Genomic DNA, 22657 nt, shown 5'->3' on the forward strand with positions numbered 1-22657 from the left:
TTGTTTTTCATTACAGAAATGATGCCGTTAATTTGAGTACAATTACCAGGGAGGCGGATGATAGGAGTAGAATTCAATGCAGTAATTACCAAAGTATTAGACAGTCACTAGCATGCATAAATCTCTTTTCCTACAATTATTGTTTTATATTTGGATTGTTTTATATTGGTTTTAAAGGGGGTTTCCGGTTTGCATCAAGATCCTTTAAAATAATCATTCATGAAGGTGGCTGTAATGTTGTAATGTATTTCTTTATTGCTCCTATCTTCTGTTACACTGTCCAGAATACAATTCACCATAGCAGGATCTTTGCAGATATGAAGCTTACAAGGATTGATATTACAAGCCTGCTTAATTGCAAATGCAGCTATGGTCTAAGTAATGTAAACTGTTTATAGAGTTGCACAACTTTTTATGTATTGTAGGTTAACTCAAAAGTAAAAAAAAAAAATTAAATTGAAAAGGTTTTTCCGAGATCTTTATACTGATGACCTATCCTCTGGATAGGTCATCAGTATCTGATCGGTCGAGGTCCAACAGCCAGGACTCCTGCTGATCAGGTCTTTGAGAAGGCCCCAGTGCTTGCAGTAGCACCACAGCTTTCTCCCTGTTCACCAAGTACCGTGCCATCCATTAGATAGTAGCTGTGCTTGGTATCACAGTTCAGCCCTATTGACTTTAAGGCCAGGAGTAGGCAACCTGTGGCACTCCAGCTGTTGTGAAACTACAACTCTCAGCATGCATACTTTCTCTGCTCTTCTTAGAACTCTCATAGAAATAAATGGATCATGCTGGGAATTGTAGTGAATCTAACCAATGAACGTGATGTCACATGGCTTAGAGAAAACTGTGAAAAGGCCTCGGCGCTACTGCCAGTACCTTCTCAAACTGACCCCCACTAATCAGATATCTGATGATCAATACAGAGGATAGAGCCAAATGTATTGGCTCAGATGAGCCGAAGTTATTGCTTTGTTAAGTCTCGCGAGACTTCGGATAGTAACTTCATAAATTAATTTGTACTGTAAAAAAACATTTCCCGAACTCGGGTTGGGTTCCAAGGTACCACTTGGAACCGAACCTGAGATCGGGAAGTAGTTTTTTACAGTACAAATTAATTTATGAAGTTATTGCTCAAAGTCTCACGAGACTTAACAAAGCAATAACTTCGGCTCATCGGAGCTAATACATTCTAATACTGTATGGAGATCCATGTTTCATCCAAAGTCGATTCGCTCATCTCTAATTATATCACTTGTATCTGGCATTTTAGCAGTTTTCTCTTCTGTATGCTATATCTTTAGTTTGCAATTCTCCTACATTTGTTGGAACTAGCTTTCTTCCACTGCACACAGAAAATAGAAGAGAATCTACTTCCTAACATTCTTACACTAACTTAAAAGCAACCCCAGGGCTATTGGTGATCTTATACAGAAGTACTGACCTGTATAGATGAGAATAAGCACTTGGACAGAGATAGAAACTGTCTTTTACTTAAGTAGTTTCTCTTTGTGTGTCTTACTCATTTCCTGCTCACTCCTCCCCATTTCCCTCTTCATAGACTTGATTGTGATGATGTTATCTGATCCATCACAAACAATGGGGGCATATCATTAGCATATGCCCCGTTTGTCTGATAGGTGCTGGTCCCAGAGAGGACGGAGCGGAGAAAGGCGGTGGAGGGCGCACTATGCATGCATAGTCGCCCTCCATTCATTTTTATGGGGCCGCCGAAAATACCTGAGCGCTGGCTCGGCTATTTCCGTTGGCCCCATAGAAATGATTTGGAGCGGTGGCTGCACAAGCACGATGCGCTCCCATTCACTTGTATGGGAGAGCGCTTACAGTGGCCGGACCCCAGGAAACCCGGGGTCCTCCAGTCACCATGCTCCCTGCTCCGTTCTCCAAAGGTGGGACCCGCACCTATAAGACAATGGGGGCATATCCTAGCCATATGCCCCCATTGTCTGTGATGGGAATACCCCTTTGAAGGGATTGTTTTACCTCAGCAAATAGCATTTATTATGTAGAGGACGTTAATGCAAGCCACTTTCTAATGTACTGTTATTATCTATATTGCTTTCTTTGCTGGCTTGATTAATTTTTCCATCACATTATACACTTCTCGTTTCCATGATTATGACCATCCTGCAATCCATCAGTAGTGGTCATGCTTGCACATTATAGGAAAAAGCTCCAGCCTCTCTGGTAGTTGGGTCCATTGGAGTGGGTGTAGGCCAATGGTTTTCCTATACTGTGCAAGCATGGCTGCCGCTACTGGATTGCAACGAGCAGTGTATAATGTGATGGAAAAATTAATCCAGCCAGCAAAGGAAGCAATATAGATAATCTCAATACATTAGTAAGTGGCTTGCATTGACTTTCTTTATATGATAAATGCTATTTGCTGAAGTGACGCAACCCCTTTAAGTTGGACACCTGGTGTCACTAGAGTCAAAGTCATTTTAGAAAGGGGAGAGAAATAGCTGATAACTCTAGGACAAGGCATTTTCTCTGATAAGATATATTATAAAGTTTGTTGCATTTTCTTGTACTATTGATTTATGCAAAGTTGTGTGAAAGTTAGTGACCATTTAAATTCTCAACCTGACATGTGTATACCCCAGGGGGCACACACAAAATGTTTGGAGGTACTTGGAATGTTCTCATGCTGTGCTGTGCTGTGACTGTGATATTTTCCATAGTCATTGGTTATCTAGTTGTCTCCAACTGCCTGTTGGTCTTTTCTAAATGCACAGCCTGGTACTCTGTGTAGCCACTGATAATTATTCGGGATAGGTTAGCTTGGCAAGCCCAGAAAAAATAAGAAATTCTGATAAGATTTAGATTATCCAATAGATGTAAACGCTTGTGATATACTCTGCAGCTGAATGCATATCAATAATTATTAGACTGATAAAATAGTTAAAAATAAAAGTAAAAAAAAACTAGTTTCTGGAGCACTTCCATATACAGTAATAGCTAAAAAAGTGTATTAAAAGAATAATGTGTAAAATTTGCCAGCTGATTCGATTTGAATAAATTCATTCCTAATTCCATTAATTCCTAATCAAAAGTTCCCCAATTACCTGGAGAAAGCTCTCTCTATCTCTCTCTATTCAAATCACACAAAATTCAGGTCCTTTAAAATCTAAATGTTCAGAAAAATTCTGGTCAAATTTCAAAAATTTTGATTTGATTCACTTATCTCTCCGCTTTTTGGAGAGTCAGTCTCCTTCCTCAGCCACAACTGTTGTGTCTGAGGAAGTAGATTGACCGTCTGAAATGTGTTGCACATTCTCCTTTTACCAGACCTTTTTAACTATTAGATGACAGGACCCCAGAAACCAGTTTTTTTTTTTAACCCCTTTATCATTGTATTTGGTCCTCCTCGAGCAGCTCAGCAGGTGGCATGACACTGCGCACCCTCATCTGGTGAGATATATTCATCATTTTACCATGAGGGTTTTACATTAGGGAGAGACCCTAGTCAACAATTTAGGATGCTGTCACAATGCCATGAGGACTCCCCAAAACAGTTGTGGGGACCCAACTCTTTGTATCTTTTTTGTTTGGACTAATTAATACTATTGCATACTTTGTCCTGGATAGGTAAGCGACCACTGGTCCACCAGGGATATTGGACACAGGGGCTTTGTTTCCAGGTATCAATTAATCAAGTTCTTTTTCCAGATACCGAAGCCTGTAACACCAACTAATATCAGAGTAGACCCATATTCTGTCTATATAGGGAAAAGCATATCCACATATTATATGAGCTCAGGATCTTCCAGTAAAAATAAGTGAATGACTAAACAGCACAAATGAAACATAGAACAGATGGTAAAAATGCACATACATATGCAAAGTAGCCAAGTGCCATTCCATAGGGGCCAAATCTGAATGTGCTCAACCACATTATTCCGAACATTTCCAACATGCCCTACATTACCTAATATAACGTAGCCAGGGAGAATTTTAAGCACTTACTGTACTGTTCATATACTATGCGTTGTTATGTTATGGAAAGTAGAGTATGAAGAAGAGAGGGGATATCACAGCAAAGATCAAAATTGGTACCCCATTAAGGCTACTTTAACACTTGTGTTGTTAATTCCGGTATTCAGATTCAGCAGAGAATCTCAATAACGGATCCTTTTTGATTCTGCACATCAGGATGCATCCGTTCCGTTAGGATGTGGTTGTGTAAAATCAAAACGGAAAAAAAACAGATCCGTCGTTAAATACATTGAAAGTCAGTGGATGACTGATCCGTTTTTTTAGGCTCCATAAAAAACGGATCCGTCACCATTGACTTACATTGTTTTCAGTGCCGGATCTGTTTTTTTCCCGTTTTTATGATCGGACACAAAACCGGAGCTTGCAGCGGTTTTGTATCTGATCACAAAACTGAATGCTGCTGGAACGGAAGACATCCTGATGCATCCTGATCAGATCTCTTTCCATTCAGAATGCATGAGGACTAAACGGAAACGTTTTTTTCCGGTATTGAGATCCTCTGCCAGATCTCAATACCGGAAAACAACAAAGCAAGTATGAAACCGGCCTAAAGCTCCTGGTTTTGCTACCCGAGAGAGAAGGGCCTGATGTTTGGTTCCTCCTCCACTCCCCTTTCTATTTTCTTTAGGACAAATCTCCACCTCATTTCCTATGGCTAGGGCATTCCTGCACAGATGGTCATCACCCTAAAGCAGAAGGGATGGGATCACGGACCCCATTGGAGCCACTTAGGATGGCTGTACACATTAGATAAATGTTACCTGAAGGCACTAATATCAGACATTTGTCCATCTAATGTATACTAGGGGCTTCCGGCTGTATTTCAAAGGTCCAATCCTGGTCTTCTTGGGGAGATAAGCTGCTGTCAGATGTGTCTACAAACATCTTTCTCACCACTCTGGATCCCTACTTGCCCGGCCAAGCCAAACATGTATATGTGAGGGGGAGTTAAAAGGAATGTGTTACCTAAATTTGTTTTCTTTCTGCCAGTTAAAACCAGATGGTGGCACATATATAGATATTTTTTCTAATCTGTTTTTATTTGCTGATTTTAGATCTTTTTATTCTGTTTCCTGAACCTGATTATGGGGCAGCCATCTTGCCTAAACTGTTGTTTACAGCATCCACCATCGGCCATAGACACAATGGTCTGGAGGGGACCTCATTAACTTTTATAGGAGTGTTTTCTAGGCATGCTCTGTGCCCTGTGTAGAGGTCAGGAGGGAGTAGATAAGCTGTTCTATCACCTATTGTGAATGGTGGATCCAGTGTTCTCTGTATATATGATATATATATGTGTGTGGTTGTAATCCTACCTGTAATGATAACGAGATGACTGCTGAAAAGTGATCTGTAAAGAGAAGAAAGTGGCGTCTATTACTAGGCTTAGTGGCCAGTGCAAAAACCACAGGATTTTAATTATATAGTGATGTGAAAAAAAAAAAAATCATTAATAATGTGTTTTCCTTAAAAACGTAAAACGGTCATTTTCTAATGACACATTCGTTTGGTCGACAGCTACTGTATCTTTCCTGTAGCTAATGGATATTTAATCAGAAATGTGTAAAGCCTTGCCCATACTAAGGAAGACACCTAAAACTATGTAACATTTTACCTTGGATAACGCATCACTATTGTGCAGCTCTCGTTATGGCGGTTTCAACGATCTTAGGGGGTCATTTACTCAGCTGAAATACTCCTAAACTAGGCGTATTTCAGGTGCAGATGGTGGCGCAATGGTTAGTTGTACCGATATCTGCAACTTCGCCCCTCAATCCAGTTCTAAAATTGTTGGCGCCATTTTCTACGCCTGGTTTAGGCGTAGAAAATGGTCTAATGGACAACATGGATGGAGTTTGTATGTTCTCCCCGTATTTGCGTGGGTTTTCTCCTGGTTCTCCGGTTTCCTCCCACACTCCAAAGACATACTGACAGGGAACATAGATTGTGAGCCCCACTGGGGACAGCTTGATGCTAATGTCTGTAAAGCGCTGCGGAATATAGTAGTGCTATATAAGTGCATAAAATAAATAAATGTAAGACAGCTCGGAAGCTGACTTACATTTAGAACTGGCGCTGGATGTGCCAAAGTTTTGGAGAAGCCTGTGCCTCTTCATAACTCCGGCAGATCCTCCACCAGATATGGGTGTTTTTTTAAGATCAGCTTCTAAATCGCCAGTCTTAATAAATGTGCCCCCTAGTGTTGAAGCCCTGGAATGCATGGATGACATTAGATAATATGCATGATGAAACATGAAAGATCTTCTAAGTTGAATTTACAATACATTTACTACATTCAAGCGTGCAAATAGGATATTAGACTATGTTTATTTATTCTGTAATACTGAAGTGAATGGGCCCCGTGTTAATCATTCACTTAGCATGGCGACTACATCTGCTGCAGCCTTATCCATCATTAACTGACTATTCTTTAAAAATAAATGTACAGAAAAGTCTGTGTAACTGATCTCATGCCTTTGCGCGGTTGCCTGGCAACGGGTACTGTTACAGAAAATCTCTTCCGTCTATTAAAATATATGCCCCAATTTACAGGATCTTTTTTTTTTTTTTTCTCTATGTAAGGTTTATTTTTCCTGCTCTCGATGGAAAGCCGACTTTGCTAGCCCATTTGTTTTGACATGTTGAAATCCAGATTTGAAGTAACTCCTGGTGCCAGGCTTTGATGTCAGACTGTTGTAACGACAGATGTATATGTCGGCACCGGTTAGCCAGATGGGAATATTCAGCACTTATTTTGGCCTCTAGCAGAAGCATGCTTTCATTAATGAACGGCAGCAATTATACACAAACACACTTGAAAAGTTTTAAGATGAATTAATTGCTTCTGTGATTATGCCCGAACTTTACATATCCAGCACTCATAGCATCTGCATATTAATTTGGATAAAATATTTCTAGCTTCCAGCATGTAAATAGTAGGGTTCATAAAAACTATGGGGTAGATTTTTTAAAGACTGGAGGAAAGAAAAACTGGCTGAGTTGTACAACAGGCGGCCGCCCCCCAGGGCCCTCTATATTGCGTCTCAGGTGTAGGAAATTCTGAGTGGTATGTTGCAGCCTAAAATTTCTCTTTAAGTGTGTCACGGTGCTCCTACCTGGATACCGCTGGACCCCAGGCTTTGGCTCCGAAGCAACAAATAGGGGGAATAATTGAGGGATGAAAGAATAACTTGAGTCAAGACCTTGAGATGAAGTTCAATGGCAGCTTTACTTGAACAAATGTCTTTTTTCGGCCTTATGTACTATGTTACTATGTTACTAAACGTTTCTCCAAACAGTTTCAGGCTTTGTCTTGGTTCCAGAAGGCTTTAGCATTAAACTGGCAGACAAACTCAACTCTGCTATATCTTTCTCTCACTCTGCTGTACTGACAAGTTGACTTGGTGTCTTTGTTTCCTCTTTATGCTGCACTTCACTCTTTTAGTCGGACTTATGTTCAGCCAAAAAGTAGGTTAGAATCCTAGCAGCTCCAACATAGAGTCTCAACCAGAACAAACCAGAACTGCCAACCTCCTTCTGGTAGCAAGCAGGACTGGCCCACTTTGCCCAAAGGGGCAGAGAATGGAATAATAAGTTCCATTCTCTCTAAGGATAGTTCTGCAATTTACGCTGCCACCTGCTGGTGAACCAGGCACATTACATGTAATAAACAGTTACATAAGATTATGAATGCACATTGTGGAGGACCTGGAAAGACATACATAAGATTACATTATATTAGCCAATTAGAGATAGTAGCAGGGTGCAGTAGTGGAAACACCACTCTGGGGTGTTACAGTTTCCCATAGCAACCAATCAGATTTTGATAAATATCCCCCTTTATCTTTGGCAGTAGCAACCAATCACAGTAAATATTCTTTATCTACTATGCAAGGCACCTTACATTCCTATGAACCCTATGAAAGGGGGGTGTTTCTTATAAATAGGTGTTTATGATTGGGGGGACAGGCATTCCTGAGTGAAACTGGGGGGGCTGAAATATTGGGATTGGGAAGCTCTCTAGTTTTTTTTTCTGCAGTCCTACCCTCTTCCATATGTCCCCTACCTTTTGCTGACCTACTAAATATACACTCACCTAAAGAATTATTAGGAACACCTGTTCTATTTCTCATTAATGTGATTATCTAGTCAACCAATCACATGGCAGTTGCTTCAATGCATTTAGGGGGGTGGTCCTGGTCAAGACAATCTCCTGAACTCCAAACTGAATGTCAGAATGGGAAAGAAAGGTGATTTAAGCAATTTTGAGCGTGGCATGGTTGTTGGTGCCAGACGGGCCGGTCTGAGTATTTCACAATCTGCTCAGTTACTGGGATTTTCACGCACAACCATTTCTAGGGTTTACAAAGAATGGTGTGAAAAGGGAAAAACATCCAGTATGCGGCAGTCCTGTGGGCAAAAATGCCTTGTGGATGCTAGAGGTCAGAGGAGAATGGGCCGACTGATTCAAGCTGATAGAAGAGCAACGTTGACTGAAATAACCACTCGTTACAACCGAGGTATGCAGCAAAGCATTTGTGAAGCCACAACACGCACAACCTTGAGGCGGATGGGCTACAACAGCAGAAGACCCCACCAGGTACCACTCATCTCCACTACAAATAGGAAAAAGAGGCTACAATTTGCACAAGCTCACCAAAATTGGACTGGTGAAGACTGGAAAAATGGTTTCTTGAACATGACAATGAGTTCACTGTACTAAAATGGCCCCCACAGTCACCAGATCTCAACCCAATAGAGCATCTTTGGGATGTGGTGGAACGGGAGCTTCGTGCCCTGGATGTGCATCCCTCAAATCTCCATCAACTGCAAGATGCTATCCTATCAATATGGGCCAACATTTCTAAAGAATGCTATCAGCACCTTGTTGAATCAATGCCACGTAGAATTAAGGCAGTTCTGAAGGCAAAAGGGGGTCCAACACCGTATTAGTATGGTGTTCCTAATAATTCTTTAGGTGAGTGTATGTTATCAATAAGGTCATATGGAAGGGAGTATGACTGCAGGGTTGGATGGCACTGGATTTGTTTGTAGTGCGTTTCCTTGTGGAAACATAAGTCTGTATATGAGCTGTAGACATGGGATGTCCATCGATAAATCACTACTATATCATAGCTGTTTGCATGAATCCCTAGCAGAGTAATTGGTTTGGATCACAGACTGCTATTGCTGCTAGTACACTGGCAATGCCAGTCATTTTTTCATGCAGTGACATATTCGTTATATCCACGGTAAACATTCATTAGACTGACCGACATAGGCTACTTTCATATCTAAGTTTTTGCTGGATCCGTCATGGATCAGCAAAAACGCTTCCGTCATGATAATACAGCCGTCTGCATCCGTTCTGAACAGATCCGGTTGTATTATCTCTAAAATAGCCATGACGGATCCGTCACTAAAACCATTGTAAGTCAATGGGGGACACATTCTTTTGTGTCCTAGAAAATGGATCCGGCATTATTGACTTACATTGTGTTTCATGCCAGATCCGTCTTGCTCCGCTTCTAATACCAGACTGTCCGCGATAGGGACGCAACCAAATGGAACGGAATACATTCTGGTGCACTCAGTTCCGTTCAGTTTTGTCCCATTGACAATAAATGGGGACAAAACTGAAGCGTTTTCCTCCGGTGTTGAGATCCTATGACTGATCTCAATAGCGGAAAGGAAAAGCGCAGATGTGAAAGTAGCCTTACATCATTCCTTGTAAATTGTAACAACTGAATCTCACAACACATTTTGGCAGAACTGTTCTGCGTGCTTCTTACCAACATAATAATGGCGCTTCTTTTGTTGCTTATACACAAATTATTTTTCTACTTTATCTACTTTCAACTTCTGTAAATGATTTCTCAGAAAATCTTTCCGCCGTTAGCATCTGCTGCAATTTGCTATATCCTGTAAACTGTTGTCAAGAAAGGAAAAGGAGCGCTAAAATGTCTCTCCTGCTATGAAGTACTTTGCATTTCCGGTTACTTTGTTGCAGTGTTCTTGAGCTGTTACTGTGTTTTATGTATTGTTTTTATTGCTCTTTGTATTTTTATACAGTGTCAATGTAAGATTTTTTTTTAGGCTGTTATTATATCCGTTTTTTGGAATCTGTTATGTTCTGCTCTGTGAAATGTCAGCGCTATAGTTGCTTGTGACAGAATGAATATGAACAATATTGCGAGGAATAACGGGTGAACAAATCTATAATCCACTTCATCTTACAGGACCTGTATCGTCACCTGTCATCGGATGATTTGGATTCAGTAGGAGACTCAGTTTAAAAGAGAAAATGGAGCAGTGTTTCTGGTTTGTGACTCGGTGATAGTTTAAGCTAATTAACGTAACATGACGTGAAACAAAGGCTGACTCTGGTTCATAAAGTGTTCTTGGGGCACTAGGTACGTTACCTTTTTTTTTTATTCACCCCTCTTTGGTCCATTTTGAGAAGACATTATGAGTGTGACTTCCAAAAATGATCTCACGATGACTACATCCAAATCTGCAGTCGTACTCGGTAATGCCTAGGCATTCTTCCAGTATGCTGAGATTCAGAGGATTTGTCATTTTAATATATGCAGCCTTCTGCAGCACCACATGGGACTCAGCAGAGGTCACTTCTGACAAGGAATCTAAATCTTACAAAAACAGCCCCCCCCCCCCCCCCGCTCCTTCCTTATATTATAATCCATCTTTTCCATGTATGCCAAGCCTTTTGATTTTAACATTGCAGTATAGTCCTGATTACCCAATGGACATGACCAATGTAACCCTGGTTCGGAGGTGCAATTCGTATAAATATTAGGGTGTTGTAAGAACAGCAATTTTTGTAAGTATTGTTATTAAAGGGGCTATCCTGTGAAAAATAATCAACATTTTTCAAACCAGCCCCTGAATTTGAATACTTTTGGGATTGCATGTAATTCAAAATTTAGCATAGCTACTGAGTTATTTACTGAAATCTATCTGTATGGCGCCACCTGCTGTTTACTCTTTTTCTAATTTCTCTGTCCTGCTCACGGAGATGGAAGCACACGCTCAGTTCCATCCTTCGACTGCCACCAGGTGCAGCAGAAAGGACACGTCCCCTGTTAAAGTGCACGCCCCCCCTGAGCTGCCAGCTTGAAATAAATCTAGCAGAACAATTGAAGCACATAATGGGCAGATCTCTTTCTCAGTGTGAGGTACAGGGCTGGCTCTTTTTTTTTTTTCGTGTGCATGAGTCCCGGAAGACTCGCCAGAAGTAGCCACTCCCCAAACCAAAACGTAATAGCGATCGTGCTTCCACCTTCCACATATAGTTTTTTTTGGAGGGGGAAGGGGGGTGTTGGCTTGTAAAAAGCACCATGAAATTCATCCACGTTTTCAGCAGTTTGTGGGCTGGGTATCTTTTATTGATATAATGTTATAGTTTGGTTTTTTCCTGACTTTTTTTTTCCTATAGAGAAGTTTGGAAAAAATGCTGTGATTTTATATTTTCCTGTTGTATTTTCACATGTAAAATCTGGCTGTCATTTTTTTGGGGGGGAAAAACCTAGTGAAACCTTTATAAATTTTATGTTTGGGCTTTCATGGAGGTTCTGCTAGCCCTACCATCAAGTTCTTCACCAATTTAGAATATTTGTTCATCTGTCACACTTCATTCTGGATTATAGGAATTGTATCCTGCAGTTGTTATTCATTCAGTTCCCTAATATTTGTGGAATGTACCTCCCAACTGGACTGATTGCAAAATTACATATCCAACCACGTTCGTTCTGTAGTCATTTTGGATTTTGTACCTTGATATTTTTGATTAGATACATTTAAATCTCTTGCCAACGAAGCTAGAACCAGCCCTCTACCTCACATGAATCCAGAGATCTCCTCATTCACTGTCCGGTTCTCTTCCGTGGGCGTGTCATTAATCAGGGGGTGTCCATTCTGCTGCAGCTGTCCCTATCACAGATGAGGGGGCATGTCCTTTCAGCTGCATCTCTCTCCCTGCAAATACTGCAGCTTCTAACAGTAGATACAGCTGGTGGCAAGGATGGAACTGAGCACGTGCGACCACCTCAGCATGTTCATGTGCACAATACAATACAGATTAAACACCAAGGGGGCGTCATTATAATGAAGTAAAGGGAATACATATCTCACAACCGGAGCATTTTTGTAACTGAAAGTAATTTACAAAAATGACTAGTTTTTCATGCTGAATCATATTGAGATAACATTTAACCCCTTTAAGTAAAGAAAGAAAAAAAGGTAAAGCAGACCCTTTTTTTGTAACCCCTTTAATTTGCACACAGCCAAAGTGAGCTGCAGCAGGCTGCTTTCTATTATAAATGTAGCACATTAACACTAAAATACATGATTTATAGTTATCTACAGCCCCATTTTTGCATTTTATGAATCAGTTGTGCAGCTTTTGTCTCGTTGTATTCTGCTAACGTCTCTGCTATCACGTCTGAATTGCCAGGAAATTTTCGACTAATAATCATTTTGTGCTTTACTTTTAACTTGCTTCTTGATGAATGTTAACAGAGCTCTGTGGTGAAGCCTAATTTATTAATGCAGAATCATTCACTATTCAGATTGTATCCATTGAGTTGCTTACCGATCCTCATTTAATGTTTGCACTTTTTAAATTCTTTATTGATCCGTGTTTTATAGGTAATGAACGTTAGGTGTGTCTGAGGAGAGCGTTGCTATTTGGTTATTACATAGTCATGACGTTTTTTTTATCAATAAAATATACTCGAGGCCTTGTAAAACTAACCTATAGAAAAAAAAGAAAAAGTGTCTGTTGCCCACAGCAACCAAAGTTCTGTATGGACAGGTTGCTACAGGCAACAAGAATACTTTATACTCTCTTTTATCTAATCATACAGTTTTCATACCTGAGGCTCAAGCTTTTTCAAGTATTTTCCATGTTTGTACGACATTGACGGTTGTTTATGTTAATATTTGTGAGGCAGGAAAAGACTTAAAGGGAACCTTGTGCATAGAGCTGAGGACATGGGTTACTAGATGGCCGCTAGCACATCCGCAATACCCAGTCCCCATAGCTCTGTGTGCTTTTATTGTGTATAAAAACCGATTTGATACATATGCAAATTACCCTAAGATGAGTCAGAGCTTGAAAATATGACTCTTCTCTGGTCACACAAGTAAGAGATGACTCCTATGTTAATTTGCATATGTATCAAATGGTTTTTTTTGCACAATAAAAGCACACAGAGCTATGGGGACTGGGTATTGCGGATGTGCTTGCGGCCATCTAGCAACCCATGTCCTCAGCTCTATACACAAAATCCTGGCGACAGGTTCCCTTTAAAGGGGTTTTCCAGGAGTTCAGTATTGATAGTCTATCCTCATGATAGATCATTAGTATCTGATCAGTGGGGGTCTGCCTCCCCGAACTCCCACCAATCAGCTAACCAAGCATAGTGGCTGAGCTTAGTATTACCTTTCAGGCCCGTTTACTTGAATGGAACTGAGCTGTACATAGGGTACATTACAGATGAATATGACATCACTGGCCTAGGAAGAGGCCGCTGTATTCACCAGAGCTTTGCGGCCTGTTGATCGGCAGGGGTGCTAGAAGTCGGACCCCCAACGATTAGATATGGAGCTCATCCTGAGCTCATCAATATTGAACTCCCATAAAACCCCTTTAATAAGGTGTTGATCATTAAAGGGGTTGTCCAGCAGCAGATAATATGTTTGAGCATTTATGACCAGTGAAATCATTATATTTGCTACTATACGGATCCTCCAATTTCAGACCTGATCTGCGGCTCCACTTCTTCGTTAGTCCTGACACAGGCAGATGTGATGAAGGAATCCGTCTGTCCGCCTCGGCCCATTAGCTAAGCCACTCCTCTTCTCCATCTCTGAACCAGCCATGATGGAGAAGGAGACGGCTGAGCTATCGAACTGAAGCAGACAGACAGTTCCCCTCATAATGTCACCAACACAACTGTGTCGCAACGTGGAAGTGGTGGTCCAAGAATAATAAAACATGCCTTCTGCTAGTGGACAATACCTTTAACATGACTCTCGTACCTATTGGTTCTGTTACCAAAATAGCTGATAAATAAAGTTTTATTTAAAAAAAATCCTAGATATGAATTTAGGAGCAATACATGGATATATTAAAATGTGTTGTCATAGGCAACATCAGTGTCCTTTGTCTGTGCTCTGCTGAGCCTCAGTGTCATGGTTACCCACATCAACCAATTAGAGTTCAGCTTTCATTTAGTAAACTGCACTTGCAAATGAAACATGTGATGTAATTGGTCGCTATGGGCAACCCGGGATCGCTTTTTGATTAACCAAGCCTAAAGTGTGTGTTGCACATATAAAGTCAACTTTTGAGCCCATTTTGTCTATATAAAACTATGGGGTCATTTATCAAACTGGTGTAAAGTATAACTGGCTTAGTTGCCCATAGCAACCAATCAGTTTCCACCTTTTATTTTTCACAGCTCCTATGGAAAAGGAAAGGAGGAATCTGATTGGTTGCTATGGAAAACTAAGCCAGTTCTACTTTACACCAGTTTGATAAATCTCCCCCTATATGTTTAAAAGCCATACCTATATGATAAAGATCTTGTATAGATACATAGCAAGTATCTATACAAGATCCTGTTACCTGCCCACACTACAGGCAGCCATTTTGAAAACAGAATCGATAGTCATGTGCCGATACCTTTCAAATATTAGCCACATTGGGCCTTATGTATTAAAATGTCTCCAAGAAAAAGTGTCCTTGTTGTTCACAGTAACCAGCTGGGGTTCAGTTTTTATTTTCTACCCTGAGGGTTGGAGTCAACGAGCAGCAAGGAGGCTTGTCCCGATTTTCATACATGAGGCCCGTTGACTGTAACCTACATTTTGGTATAATTTTGCCCTCAGATGGGTTCTTCTGCTGTAATATTGGTTAAAAACTGGATGAAACCAAATTGTGAAATTATTATAGCGAATTTTCCATGAAACCACAATGCTTATGTACAATAAAATATTAAGATGACTACACCGACTTGTCTTTTGTCACCTCTTCTTTGATATATTGCTTGTCAAAGTAAGCATTTCTTATATAGTTCTGATAGGTTTGCATGATGTATGGATTATTAATGGAGCCAGCCTTTTTACCTTGATGCATGATGTTCACATGAGTTGGGGCAGCCTGGCTTAGGGTAGGTTCACATCACCGTTTATTTTTCCATTCTTCTGATCCGTCAGAAGAACGGGAAATAAAAACAAAAACGCATCCATTATTTTGAGCATCCATTGTGCTTATTTTGCATCCATTTTAGTCATTTCCGTCTGAGATTCGTTATTTTTGACGGGGGGAAAAGTCCTTCGGATCGAATCTCAGATGGAAATAACTAAAACGGATGCAAAATAAGCAAAGTAGATGTTCCAAATAAAGATCCGTTTTCTGTTCTACTGACGGATCAGAAGAACGTAAAACTAAATGATAATGTGAACCTAGCCTTAGGCCTCCTGCACCCCGAAACACCGACCGTAGGGAAGCAGCGGATTAAAGTGAATGGGTCCACGATCCGCCTGTTCCGCAAAAAGATAGGACATGTTCTATCTTTTTGCGGTACGGAACGAAACCCCATGGAAGCACTCTGTAGTGCTTCCGTAGGGTTCCGTTCTGTGCTTCCGTTCCGCACCATTCCACATCTTTGGATTTGCGGACCCATTTAAGTCAATGGGTCCGCATCTGTGATGCTGAATGCACACAGAACGGTGCCCGTGTATTGCGGATCCGCATATGTGGTCCGCAATGCGCAATGGGACACCTACGGTCGTGTACAATAGGCCTTAGTCTGTTTAGCACCCCGGCAGCAATTGGCCTTACACTATTTATTAGACAGTGAGATACAGAGCTGCTAATAGATGACATATTCATGGGAACCCATATGCCAGATTCAAGGTGACAGCCAACATTTTCTAGAATTCCAGCAGTTTTTTAAAACAATATCTGCAGCAGAACTCCTTTTCCAAAAATGAGCTATGTGAGCTCAATTTTCCAGAATATAACCATTTACTGCAGCCTTATCACAACAGAAGATTTTTGTCCATGAGGTTTTTTTTACTTATAAAACACACATTTTTAATATGCTTCACCTGTGAAAACCACATGACTGACAATTGCTTTGAAAAACTGTGGCAACGTGTGACCCAATAATTGGCCACGTGACACACTACAACTTCGTATGAACCCTGCCTAAAGGCCACTTTACACGGGCTAAATAGTACCAATCAAACCATCATTTAATCCCGCAAAAAATTTGATCCTACCTAAGACAATCGCCCAAAAAATAAAAAAAACTATGGCTCTCAGAAAATGGAGACACTAAGGCCTCTTTCACACTTGCGTTGTTGGGATCCGGCATGAACTTCCGTTGCCGGAGGTGCCCGCCGGATCCGGAAAAACGCAAGTGTACTGAAAGCATTTGAAGACGGAACCGTCTTCCAAATGCTTTCAGTGTTACTATGGCACCCAGGACGCTATTAAAGTCCTGGTTGCCATAGTAGGAGCGGGGAGCGGGGGAGCGGTATACTTACAGTCCGTGCAGCTCCCGGGGCGCTCCAGAATGACGTCAGAGCGCCCCATGCGCATGGATGACGTGATCCATGCGATCACATGATCCATGCGCTTGGGGCGCCCTGACGTCACTCTGGAGCGCCCGGGGAGCCGCACGGACGGTAAGTATGCTGCTCCCCGCTACACTTTACCATGGCTGTCAGGACTTTAGCGTCCCGGCAGCCATGGTAACCACTCTGAAAAAGCTAAATGTCGGCTCCGGCAATGCGCCGAAACGACGTTTAGCTTAAGGCCGGATCCGGATCAATGCCTTCCAATGGGCATTAATTCCGGATCCGGCCTTGCGGCAAGTGTTCCGGATTTTTGGCCAGAGCAAAAAGCGCAGCATGCTGCGGTATTTTCTCCGGCCAACAAACGTTCCGTTCCGGAACTGAAGACATCCTGATGCATCCTGAACGGATTTCTCTCCATTCAGAATGCATTAGGATAATCCTGATCAGGATTCTTCCGGCATAGAGCCCCGACGACGGAACTCTATGCCGGAAGACAATAACGCAAGTTTGAAAGAGCCCTAAAACATGATTTTTTTGTTTCAAAAATGTTTATTGTGTTAAAAGTGATATATTTTTTTTAAAGTAGACATATTAGGTATCACCGTGTCTGTAACAGCCAGGTCTATTAAAATATCACATGACCTAACCCCTCAGGTGAACACAGTAAAACAAATAATATAAAAACGGGTCTCAATAAAGCCATTTTTTGTCACCTTACATCACAAAAAGTGTAATGCGAAGCGATCAAAAGTCATACGCACCCCAAAATAGTACCAAACAAACCATAATTTCATCCCGCAAAAATGAGAACCTACCTAAGACATTCGCCCAAAAAAATAAAAAAGCTATGGCACTGAGACACTAAAGCATGATTTTTTGGGTTTAAAAAATGCATTTATTGTGTAAAACTTAAATAAAGAAAGAAAAGTAGACATATTATGTATTGCCGCATCTGTAACAACCTGCTGTATAAAATGATCACATGCCCTAACTCCTCAGGTGAACACCGTAAAAAAATAAAAATTGTGTCAAAAAAGCCATTTTTTGTCACCTTATATCACAAAAAGTGTAATACCAAGCGATCAAAAAGTCATATGCACTCTAAAATAATACCAATCAAACCGCCATCTCATACCGAAAAAATTTAGCCCCTACATAAGACAGTCGCCCAAAAAAAAATAAAAAATATGACTTTCAGAATATGGAGACACAAAAAAATCCTTTTTTCCAAAAATGCTTTATTATGTAAAACTGAAACAAACAACCAAAAAAAGTAGTCATTAGGGATGAGCGAATCGACTTCGGATGAAACATCTGAAGTCGATTTGCATAAAACTTTGTTCTAATACAGGAGCAGGAGCTCCGTACAGTATTAGAATGTATTGGCTCCGATGAGCCCAAGTTATTGCTTTGCGAAGTCTTGCAAGACTTCACGCAATAACTTCATAAATCAACTTGTACTGTAAACAAAACATTTCCCGAACTCTGGTTCGGTTCCAAGGTACCATGATACCACCCCACAGTGCAGCACAATATAATGCCTGAGCAACACAAAATGTCTCCCCAGTAACTGCCCAGCTGCCATGTTCTGTCCTCCTACTCCAGTTGCCTCGGGATGGTAATACGGTTGAAGTCAGGAGTCACGAGAGGAGCGTCAGATCATTACTTATCTGGCTGGTGGCCTCCTGGGCATTGGCCCACCGGGAAGTTTCCCTGTAAGGTCTATGGCCCCTGCCCATTCCCAATAATTGGCCAGAATATTTTTCGGTCTAATAGGGCCTTTAGACAAGCAATCTAAAGATCTACCATATTTATCGCACTGGCTTGGGCTATAAGATAAATTTGGTGCATGACTAGACACTTTTGTCTAACCAGGTGCAGGTCAGAGCCAAAACCAGGTGCAGGTCAAAAACACAGAACAGGTGCAGATCTTTCCATTATCTTATGTCTGTGGAGGCGCCAATTGTGGTTTTGGTTCACAATCACTGATGGAAATCCCTGACCAAAACACTGACGTGTGAAAGAGATTTCACTTTATGACAGATGTTGTGCCAAAATTGTGCCCCTCTCTGGTGTGATGTTGTGCCTCTTTCTCACTAAGCCACACACCCCTTGGCAAGCTATGTACAGTGAAAGCCAAAGGCAAAAACGTGCCAAATTGTGCCAAGTGTTGGCACATTTTACAACAGGTTCTAGGCAAAATCACATTATTAAATGTAGGCTATTGAGTTGCATGCAACTTAATCAACTCCCATGGACTGCTACTATCCTTTAATAGCTAAAATAGGAAACTCTTGTTACAAAAAGTCTGTGTGTAGCCTTAACCTTAGTAATATTAGATTGAAAAATTACAATCAATGCAAATAACTTCATTGTAGACCTCTCTGAGACTGTTAATCTCAAGAGTCTCAAAGAGGTCTACAATCTGTATACAATACTCAAAAAAACTCTAGTTCTTCTAAACTGGACTTGGACCACCATAGGATCAGTCTAGTACAGTAGAGCTGTGGGAAATCCAGGCATTCAGGCCTAACAAAGAATAGAATTTCCTGTGTTAGGGACTTTTCACACTGCGTTTCTAGCATAGGCCATCACATGTTGATCTAGAGGAGGTCCAGCTCCCCCACTGATGAGCTGTTCTGTGTAACTCAGTCTCCAGAAGTCGGTGCCAGAACTATAGAGCACCATCAACATTGGATATGGACAGCACTTGTAATTGTAGTGCTGCTCCCATTAACTTCAATGGGAGCTCCGGGGCTGACTTTCAGAGATGGAGCTACAAAGAACAGATGATCAGCTTGGGGTGCGGGGTCCCCCGACAGATCAACTAGTGATAGCCTATCCTCATAATAGGCCATCACTTAAAGGGGTTATGCCACAATAGATGTAAAAAAAATTAAATCAGGCAACATATAATGCATAACAATCTCATTCTAACAAAGCTAGAACCAGCCCTGTACCTCACATGGATCCAGAGATCTCCCCATTCATTGCTCTCCTAGATTCTCTTCAGCCTAAAAGCTCAGTGTTTGTGTCCTTTTTGCTGTAGCTCTTTCCCTGTAACTGACAGATTTTAACAGAACATATGGCTGGTGGCAGTTGAAGATTTAAACTCAGTGAGGTGGACAAGAAATAAGGAAAAGAACAATCAGCAGGTGGTGCTGTACAGATACATTTTATTGAATAGCTCAGTGGCTATACTAAATTTTTAATTACAAGCAATTACAAATGTATTTAGATCTAGGTGCTGGTTTGACAAATGTGGTATATGTTTCGTGTCACAACCTCTTTAATAAATTCTGGAGAACCCCTTTAAATGCATGCACCCAAGGTTTCTTTCAGAGAATTTTCCAGACGGAAGCTATGCATCGACACAATAGACACAGCGTGAGAAGGGCCTTACTGCTGTCTGAAAACAGGATTCCACTGGTCAGCCGTGGTGGCAGGCAACAAGAACATACAATTTCAATGTGTCCATAGCATAGTCCACCAATCAAGCATGGGTACAGTCAAGAGGTTGGGCATCACTCGTGCTAAAAGTTATCTGTAATTCGTGATCATTTGTGCTCCATTTACGCATATAGGTTCCATAGAATCAGGTTAGCAAACATGACTGCTGTCACTAAAGCTCTGAAATATGGCTTCGACCAACCTTACATGCTGAGAGTTGTTTTATACTGAAATAATGCCAAGCGGTGCAATTATATCTCAACTAATCTGTCACAGGTGACAACCACTCATCTTCTTCTCAGCAGTCGCAGAATCCTGCTGTCATTGGAATACATATATATGTCCTCCCAGACTGGAAACACACTCAGTTCCCGCAAGCATGGCTATGTCTTCATTTTGCACATGGAATAGCACAGGCTGAACGTACAAAACAGTATCTAGGGAAGGAACATTCTTAGCAAATACACAGTGGAGTGAGACATACCGTATATGGAAGCTGAAAATTAACAGCTGTAACCCATGCATTTCCCAAAGCTGGTTGATTAACTTCATGGCATTAAAGTTTGCTGTGTCAGTGTGTGTACTTGGCGTTGTGTTCTAGAAAGGCTACAAGGTACCTTTGGCCATACAGCATTAAAGAGGTTGTTCGGGAATTAAATATAAGAATAGGTCATCAATATCAGATTGGTGAGGACCCAGATTGGTGAGGACCCCCATCGATCAGATGTTTGGTGGGACTGCAGCCTCTTTACGGTATACAAAGTACAATGCCATGCATTGTATACTGGTTGTGCTTGGCATTGCTTCTCAGTCCCATTCATTTGATATCCATGGTCTATCCTGATGATAGGTGAGCAATGCTAAAGGCTATGGACACCTTCGGGGAACTTTTTTATGCCTTCTACTCATTTTGAGCTAAAAATAATTGTTTTCAATTGGTCTTTATTAAAAATGTTAATCCCTTTCTAAGATACAAGGGATAAAAATGAATTAGTCTGTTTGCAAGCTGCCACAGTCTTTCTTGAATTTCATGATGGCTCATGTAGAGTTATTATGTGTGATGTTCTGACCTCATAAACACTCATTATAGCTTAATATCAAACTGATAAGAATATGGCTTAAAGAAGACCTGTCACTGTACAGGGCCCTCACATCAGTCCAAGGCTTGGCTTGAAGTCCCTGCAGTGAACTCTGCGGTGCTAGAAACTCATGCTGAGTATTGGGCCAATAACGCCGACCACCCCAACCCTTCCTCTAGATGGGATATGTATAAGGCCACTGTTCGGGGGTATTTATAGCGGGGGTTGCAGCACACAGGTAACCGCTTAAGCAACGGAAATCCCACCTTAACATTGAAGTGCATAATCTATTCTAAGGATCCCCGGGAATTACATAAAAGGAAATGGGTGAGATTACAAAGGGAGATCCTGTTGCTACATACACAAACAAACAAAAATGATCTCCAGGGAGGCATCTATCTTTGAATTTGGGGATAAAAATGGGAAGCTTTTGGCTTATCTAGCTCGGTCTGAGCGACCATGCGCTTCCATCCCCTGTGTTATGACAAGGAATAGTTCATATGCTGATCCTTTGGAGGTTAACCTAATTTTTCGCTCATTTTATGAGGGCCTCTATTGTTCCAGCTGCCCAGCAGATGCAAATATGGCCGACAATTTTCTTAACACCCTTCTTCTGCCACAGCTAACTGTAGCACAGGCAGCCTTGCTGGATGCCCCCGTTACAATGGATGATGTTACGGAGGACATTGGCACTTTTCCTTTGGGGAAAACCCCAGGCTTAGATGGTATCACTGGAGACTGGTATAGGGCCAACTCTAAATTAATTGACCCCCGGCTGTGTGAGATGTATAACATTGCGATTCCCTGAGAGAGGCTTTGTTGGTGGTTCTGCTTAAACCAGAGAAGGACCCACTGATGCCTGATTGCCATCGCCCTATTTCACTCCTCAACTCTGACATTAAAATACTAGCAAAAATAATCACTATGAGGCTAAATAAAATGATCTAGTCCTTAATCCATCCTGACCAAATTGGCTTCATGCCGGGAAGGCAACCGATATAAACATCCAATGATTATACTTAAACTTAGCAGCTGCAGAGGGCTCAGAGTCACCCAGATTTGTATTAGCCTTAGATAGCTGCACAGCTTTTGACTCTATTGAGTGGACTCATCTCTGGTAGCTATTACCAAGATTCAATATTGGACCTAATTTCTGTAAATGGGTTCAATTGCTCTATGGCTCTCCCCGGGCACGAATTAGAACAAATCTTGAAGTCTCTGGCCCTTTTCCCTTAAAGCGGGGCACTCGTCAGGGTTGCCCTCTGTCTCTTTTACTCTGGCCATTGAGACCCTCACGGCCGCTGTTCATAACTCCTAGTTGAAAAGGTGTCCATGTACGTGGATGGCACACTGGTATATCTGGAGTATGTAGGTCCTTCCCTTGAGGCTCTTTTACACCTCCTGGAGACATTTGGGTCCTTTACTGGCCTTGGGGAGAACTGGAACAAATCTGCCCTATGCCCCCCAACTACCCACATAATCCAGCACTTCCAGTT

The 22657-nt window shown here is 41.4% G+C and overlaps 1 protein-coding gene across 4 annotated transcripts in view; it reads left to right on the forward strand.

Moving 5' to 3' along the window:
* DCLK1 (doublecortin like kinase 1) overlaps positions 1–22657 on the forward strand; it is a 352916-nt gene that overhangs the window by 229956 nt on the left and 100303 nt on the right. The window contains exon 7 of one of the 4 annotated variants that reach the window (XM_040426116.1): positions 10260–10980. The exons of the other annotated variants lie outside the window; for them this stretch is intronic. Within the exon in view, the coding sequence (XP_040282050.1) occupies positions 10260–10316 (57 nt within the window). The 3' untranslated portion in view covers positions 10317–10980. Of the gene's footprint in view, positions 1–10259; positions 10981–22657 lie in introns of those variants that run through there. 4 annotated transcript variants of the gene reach the window in all.

The sequence above is a fragment of the Bufo bufo genome, chromosome 3 (assembly GCF_905171765.1).
Source record: "Bufo bufo chromosome 3, aBufBuf1.1, whole genome shotgun sequence".
Classification (NCBI taxonomy): domain Eukaryota; kingdom Metazoa; phylum Chordata; class Amphibia; order Anura; family Bufonidae; genus Bufo; species Bufo bufo.